At 53.8% G+C, this 6,987-nt stretch overlaps 1 protein-coding gene across 1 annotated transcript; it reads left to right on the forward strand.

Annotated features, from left to right (window-relative positions):
* Nucleotides 1-161: 161 nt before the first annotated feature.
* On the forward strand, nucleotides 162-6,427 carry ATP6V0E2 (ATPase H+ transporting V0 subunit e2). Its single transcript, XM_036327399.1, has 4 exons — nucleotides 162-379; nucleotides 2,188-2,235; nucleotides 4,652-4,765; nucleotides 5,159-6,427. The coding sequence occupies exons 1-3, from the start codon at nucleotides 183-185 to the stop codon at nucleotides 4,743-4,745; spliced, it is 339 nt and encodes a 112-aa protein (XP_036183292.1). The 5' UTR covers nucleotides 162-182; the 3' UTR covers nucleotides 4,746-4,765; nucleotides 5,159-6,427.
* The last annotated feature ends 560 nt before the right edge of the window (nucleotides 6,428-6,987 follow it).

The following is a 6,987-nucleotide window of genomic DNA, read 5'->3' on the forward strand; positions in this document are numbered from 1 at the left end:
GCCTGTGCCCTATGAATTCTTTTAGAATTAGGGAACTGAATAAGCTGATCGAAGCTAAGTAGATCGGGCTGCACAGAAAGCCCGCCCTCAGCCCATAGCCCGGACCCTCTCCCCAAGGATGCGCGCGCGCCTGCGCAGGTGGGGCTGCCGGGCGCTCCCCGGGCGGCCGGGGCCTGGTGCGCATGCGCGGGCGCCCACTCAGCGGCCAGGACCCGCGCGCGCCGGAGCGTCTGCCGCTGACCCCGCACCCCTGTCCGGGCGTCCCGCGCCCCGCCATGACGGCCCACTCCTTCGCCCTCCCGGTCATCGTCTTCACCACGTTCTGGGGCCTCATCGGCATCGCCGGGCCCTGGTTCGTGCCCAAAGGACCCAACCGCGGGTAAGGGACGCGCGGGCCCAGCCTCCCCGCGGACCCTCCAGGGGCGAGTGCGCCCGCCGCGGTCCGGGACCCCCGCCCGCTCCTCCCGGGTCTGCGCTCGGCCCCGTGCAGCCGGGGGAGGGCGGAGAGGGTCGGGGAAGGGCGGAGAGCCGACTGTCGCGGGAGATGCTCGAGGGTCACCCCTCTGGCCAGTCCCGCTGTGGCTCGCCACTGTTCACACCGTACTGGCTGTGACCTTGGAATGTCACCGCTCAAGCCTCCCTTTCTTCATAGGCAAAATGGGGATGATGATGATGATGATGATGGCCTTTTTAAAAAAAAAAAAAAATATATATATATATATATATATATTATTGATTTTTTACAGAGAGGAAGGGAGAGGGATAGAGAGTTAGAAACATCGATGAGAGAGAAACATCGATCAAGCTGCCTCCTGCAAACTCCCCACTGGGGATGTGCCCGCAACCAAGGTACATGCCCTTGACCGGAATCGAACCTGGGACCCTTCAGTCCGCAGGACGATGCTCTATCCGCTGAGCCAAACCAGTTAGGGCGAAGGCCTTTTTTAAAAAAAAAATCCTTACCCGAGGACATATTTCCATAGACAGAGAGAGAGAGAGATGATGATGATGATGATGCGAGAGAGAAACATCGATTGATTGCCTCCCCTACCGCCCCTATGGGGGATTGAACCCGCAACTTAGGTACGTGCCCTGACCGGAATCCAGCCGGCAACCGTGAGGTGTATGGGAGGACGCTCCAACCAGTGAAGCCACCCGCCCAGGGCGATGGCTGCCTTTTAAGGCTGCTGTGAGGATCACACCAAATAACCCGTGTAAACTCCTAACGATGCAGCAGTGGTATTATGTATTGACTGTTTTGGTCGGTATCATTGGCCTGTGGCGGTCCCAGAGCAGATTTCTGTGCCTGTTACACCATTCGCCGGTTTCTGCTTCATGTTGTTGTCAGTTACAAGGTACTGTCTCCCCTGGATGACAAGATCCTTCATGCTCCAGGTGGGCGTCTTGGCCACTGTAGACCCCAGGGCCCAGCACAGGACTGTGCTTGGTAATGTTAAAAGAATGGATCCAGTGCTAATTTCTCTGGTGCAGAGTTCAAGTGCTTTCGGTCAGAGGTCATAGGGTCTGGTTTGGATTCAGTTCAGCTCTGGCTGGAGTTTTGGACACGGGTGTTGCCTCTGTTTTTCAAGATCTGCAGGGCTGAGGACCACAGCTTCTTAGTGTCTCACCTCTCGGGCAAACCGTGGTGAGTTCTTTCTTCTAACAGAAGCCTCCCCTGCTGCCCTGTGAGCTTCTGTCTCCAGTGGTCTGAGTGGACACAGCGCAGCCACCCCTGTGCTCTTGTAGCCACTCAGTCTGCCTCGGAGATGGTGCACAGCTCCCTTGCTTCTTGTCCTGTCTTCTAGTCTTACGTTTTCCTTCCCCTTGCCCAGTGAATTTTGAATTCCAGAGACTCCTCCACAGTGGGTTGCTGCAAATGCAGCTCTGTGAGTGCCTAGTCCCAACATGGCTGCATTAAGATGGGGACATATTGGGTGACAGAGAAGGGAGATGAAGGGAAGGAATCATAAGGTGATTCTGATATGGTCAAGGCCAGCCTCCCCATGAGGTGACACTTAGCATTTTTATTTTCCATCTGAAAAGAACTCAGCCTCCGGTGTGCAGGTGACAGGGGGAAGACCAATGGGAAAGGGGCTGACACCAGGAGCTCTTTCCCTGGCCCTGGCCAGGCTTCTGAGGGCGCTGGCTCCATCCCTGGCCCTGACCTGACATCCTCTCCCATTGCAGAGTGATCATCACCATGCTGGTAGCCACTGCTGTCTGCTGTTACCTCTTGTAAGTACCTCTCTCCCAGCTCAAAATCAGCCAGTGCCTTTCTCCTCCCCTCCTCCTCCCCTCCCCTCTGTCAAACACAGGAAAGGAGGCGGTTTGGAATGGCAGAGAGCAATAAGCTAGAAGTCATGAACTCCAGTTCTGGGTCTAAATGGTCACCCGGACAAGCTTTGTGGTGTCCACGGGCTGCGGCTTTCTCAGGTGTGAAATGAGCTGGGCCAGCTCAGTGCTTTTCATGCCCAACTTGGCATCAGAACCACCTGGAGAGGCTGTGAAATGCGGCTCTGAGGGCTGCACCCGAGACCCACCCAATCACAGCGCTCAAGGTCTGCGCTTGGGAACCCGAACTTATAATGCACGTCCCTGGGGGGTTGTGATACAGCCACTTAGAGCCCCCAGATGCAGTCTCCAAACCTGGAAGGGGGCCCTGGGTACATCGAAGAGCATCAGAGGGACTTGAGAACCTGGACAGTTCAAGGGAATCAATTTCCAGGTCCTCAGCGCCTAGACCAGTGATGGTGAACCTTTTGAGCTCGGCATGTCAGCATTTTGAAAAACCCTAACTTAACTCTGGTGCCGTGTCACATATAGAAATTTTTTGATCTTTGCAACCATAGTAAAACAAAGATTTATATTTTTGATATTTATTTTATATATTTCAATGCCATTTAACAAAGAAAAATCAGCCAAAAAAATGAGTTCGCGTGTCACCTCTGACACGTGTGTCACAGGTTCGCCATCACTGGCCTAGATGGTCTCTTTCTAAAACTGCTGTTCATGATAGCCCCTCCCACCCCTCCAGTCCCTTTGTGTTTCCTTGCTTCGTGTTTAAATCATCCTGGCTGCCAAACCGAGGAGTAAGTCCACGTTCTGGTGTTAGGGAGGCCTGTCTCATTATCAGTCAAGCCCAGTGAGGCCTCTGTGGCTTCCCATCTTCCCGGGTCTCATACACTATTTTTTGGGTTAAGACTGGTGTAGTTGGGTGTTCAAGGTAGGACAGTAGCATGATAAAATGCTGATTCTTTAAAAGGTAGCTGATTCTTTTCAAAGTAACTAGGATATTTCTTAGGATTGCCAAATTTTTCAAATGCATAGGTTAATACCCACATTTAAAAAATTTTGCTTGATTGATTTCAGACTTGGTGCCTGTTACATAGTTAAAACCTGTTTTGTCTGATGAGATCATGAGCTAGTTATTCCTATTAGTCAATTCTAATTTCACTTTATATAATGTTTAATATTTCTACTTCCTATTAACAAAAAAAATAAAACCTGTTAAAAAAAATAATGACGACTTTCAGATGTTAGTTTAAATACATGAGGCATATGGTTTTCCAGAATTCTCCCTGGACAGAGCATCTCTGAGGCCCTTTCTCTGTGCTGTTTCTTGGTCTTTTAGGGCTGGACAGATGTCCCCATCTCTCCCAGGGAGGGCCTGTGAGGGGCTGAGATTTGAAGGCTCAGAGTCCAGGACAGAGGATAGTGACTGGGAAGGTGGGAGACCGAACATAGGCAGCGTGTGGGTATTTGCAAACACCACATCAGCATAAGGGAAGGTAACCTGGGCTGCAGATCAGATGCACATGGGCAGAAAGGTGGGGCAACTTAAGCAAATGCCATGCCTAGGAATTATATTTACAAAACATAAACTTGGGGTAACGCCAATGATAAGCGGGTAGCCATTTCTGACAGTGTCCTGGGCAGCAGGCAGGTGATTGGCTGCCGTGGGGATTCAGAGGTGGAAGAGCTGGATCCTTCCTACAAAACCAGACCGAGCCCCATTGGCACCAGCATTTTAGGCATGCGAAGTCACGCACCTCCAGGGTCTTTGGGGCCTGCTTCTGTGGGCAGACGATGTCATGATGATAGGGCCTGACACCCCCGACCCCATCTGTGCAGCCTGTGGTCGCTGGAAAGCTCTGGCCTGAGAGACAGACCCTGTCGTATCCTCATCGGGCCTGGGAGTGGGGCATTCTGGTCCCCGCTTCCTCATATTGGGGTAGTTCCTTCATCTTGTTCCTGAAAGGGGGTGATTCTGACATGCCTCCCATCAGAACAACCCTGTCCCGCTCCCAGGTGCAGACTGGAGTGGCCCGCACCAGGGATGTATTGGGGCACAGCTAGAATCACTCCCGATGAGCCCAGGAGGCTGTCTTACCTCTTCCCTCACCCCAGAGTCCAGCCTCAACTCAGAGACCTAATAAATCTACAGAACATCAAATCAAACCTAACCTAAACCAAAACCCACGAACCCCAGACCCAGCCGACCTGCCAGCTGGAGTGTGGGTGGCTCTGTGGGCCCCTTACAGACCCTGCAGCTGGTGTTTGGGTGGGTCATGTGACCACAAGCCTCGCAGGAGACATATCTGGGAGGTTCCTGCTGTGTCCCAGCTCACCCTCAATGTGCTGTCCCTGGCAGCTGGCTCATCGCCATCCTGGCCCAGCTGAACCCTCTGTTTGGGCCACAGCTGAAGAATGAGACCATCTGGTATGTGCGCTTCCTGTGGGAGTGACCGCTGCTGCTTCAGCCCAGGTACTGGGCCAGGGCAGTGGGTAGGGGGCACCTGGGGTGGAGGAAGAGAACAGGCAGGACCGTTTTAAGCGTTTACGTTTGGATTCAGATGTTCATTTATTAGACAAAAAAAAGTGGTGAGCACCTACTGTCCGCCTGCCTGGCACTGTGCTGGGCACCAGATGGAGAGCAAACCAGGTCCTCGAGGTGCTTCCTCGGAGGGCTCAGAGGGCAGGGCCGGGGATGCAGAGCCTGTCCTGAGAGAGGACGGCCTGGGGCCCAGGAGCGTCGAGGCAGTAACTGGACAGAGGAAGCTGAGATAAGCTGAGTGACTGGGGCAGAGGCAAGGAGGGGGTGGTAGAGAGAGGGTGTCCACAGCGAGGAGGTGACCCTCTCATGTGATGTGCTTTTCAGGTACCCCAGCTCTCCGGATAACCTTGGCTCAACTGTCCCTGAAGACCCCTTTGTTCCACCCCCACAGCTGTGTCATGATCCCTCTGTGTTGAAGTAATGGAAAATCATTCACACCCAAAACACCATGGTAATTTGGGTCCAGATTGAAACTTGTATGTTTAGCATTCTTTATGGTTGTAAAGTCACGTAAAGTGGCCTGCTCAGAAAGTGTCCCTCCTCGGAATACCTTGTTCCACTCTCCTCCTGTACCTGCCCCCCACTCTGCGGACAAGCACCCCTCCCTCCCAGAGGCTCAGAAACGAGGCAGCTCCTGCCCCCAGTTTGGACTCCACTCATTCGGCTGCAGTGAGGGCAGATTTCAGAGCCCCTCACAGCAGCCCCTAGGTCACCTGAGCTGCGGAGGATGAAGAGAGACAGGTGTAGGCAAGGTTTGGGCAGCACGGAGGGCTTCTGAGGTTGGCTGGGATGGTGAGGGATGGAGGGCATCGGCCCTGACTGGCTGAGCAGGTAGCAGACCAATGAGATCCTGGGACCCGCAGCCCATGCCCTCACTCCCAGGAGAGCTGAGGTTGAGATCCCAGACATCTGCCCCAGTCTCAGCTAATCAGGGTCTCCTCTCTGCCGCATGGCCTCCCTGGAGGAAGAAGCCAATTTCATGTATTTATTGACTATTTATTAGATTGGCCTTCCTCCCACATAGTGGGCATTGTTTTTGGACCTGCGGGAGGGTGTGCGGTGTCTCCCTGGATTTCTTGGTCTGGGCTTGGCCTGTTGCTCAGAGCTCAGGCTGGGCCTCCCCTTGATATCCGACAGGCCCCTTTCAAACTCCCTTCCTGTTCTGACCCCTGTGGCTCTCCTGGGGTGGGGGGATTGTGTGTGGGTTGTACAGAAAACCTCATCTGTATCTAGTGACTCAGGAGTGGTGGGAAATCACTGTTCAGTGGCAGAGTCCTGGCTGAGGCCAAGTTTGCTGGCCACCCTTTCCCTGCCCAACTGATTTCCATGTCCTCAGAGGGTGGGGGTGAGGTTGGGGACAGGAAAGAGGGCTCAAAGTGGCTTGGAGCTGCAGCTCTGGGATGTGGACACAGAACTACATTTTCCTGAGACCTGAAGGAAAGTGCAGCTGGTCTGGATTCTGCCAGGATCAGGCCTGGCAGGAGGAGAAAGTGGAAGCCTTGCTCAAGTGGAACTTTGACCACCATTCATCTGTGCCCCTGATTGCAGAGTGAACAATTCTTGGACTGTGCAATAAAGCAGGTTCTCAACCTTTCTGGAGTGTAGCCTGCCTCATTCCCAAATACCTGAGGGCCCAAATCTGCCTGCTCTGCACCTGGCCTGGGTGAGCACGTCCTGCATGGGGCAGGGAAACAGCAAGCGAAGGAACTAGCACTTCAAGACCAGTGAGAGCCAGCACAAGAAATTTAGGGTGGGGAGGGCATAGAGGAGGGACCAGACCGCTGAGGGCCTGACCATGGCCGAGGACCTTGGGTGGACCCAAAGGGCAATGCAAAGCCACAAAAGAAAAACAGGGAGGGATATGACCCAATTTGATTTCTGGGATAATCTCTACAGGGTGCGTAATGGGCAGGAGCCTGGTGACAGGGCCCCAGGTGAGCGGTGGTAAGGACGAGTGGGCAGACTAAAGGTCTACTTAGTAGCTAAGCTGGCCAGCGTGTTGGCAGTGGGAGAGGAGGATGAATCCAGCCTGCTCTGGATGGTGGACTCTGGAGAAGACAGGTTGTGAGGTAGGACACACAGATGGCCAGCAGGGGGCAGCACCTGAACGCAGGATGGGAACCTCCAGAGACCAGTTTATACCTGGCCACCCA

The sequence above is a fragment of the Myotis myotis genome, unplaced genomic scaffold, assembly GCF_014108235.1.
Source record: "Myotis myotis isolate mMyoMyo1 unplaced genomic scaffold, mMyoMyo1.p scaffold_m19_p_11, whole genome shotgun sequence".
Taxonomy (NCBI): Eukaryota; Metazoa; Chordata; class Mammalia; order Chiroptera; family Vespertilionidae; genus Myotis; species Myotis myotis.

What these genes read in the sequence shown, in the direction of transcription:
- ATP6V0E2 (XM_036327399.1), top strand. Translation starts at nt 183, where the DNA reads ATGCGCGGGCGCCCACTCAGCGGCCAGGACCCGCGCGCGCCGGAGCGT. An exon ending in CCCAAAGGACCCAACCGCGG is followed by an intron (nt 380 to 2,187) that starts GTAAGGGACGCG and finishes CTCCCATTGCAG; the next exon opens with AGTGATCATCACCATGCTGG. An exon ending in GCTGTCTGCTGTTACCTCTT is followed by an intron (nt 2,236 to 4,651) that starts GTAAGTACCTCT and finishes TGTCCCTGGCAG; the next exon opens with CTGGCTCATCGCCATCCTGG.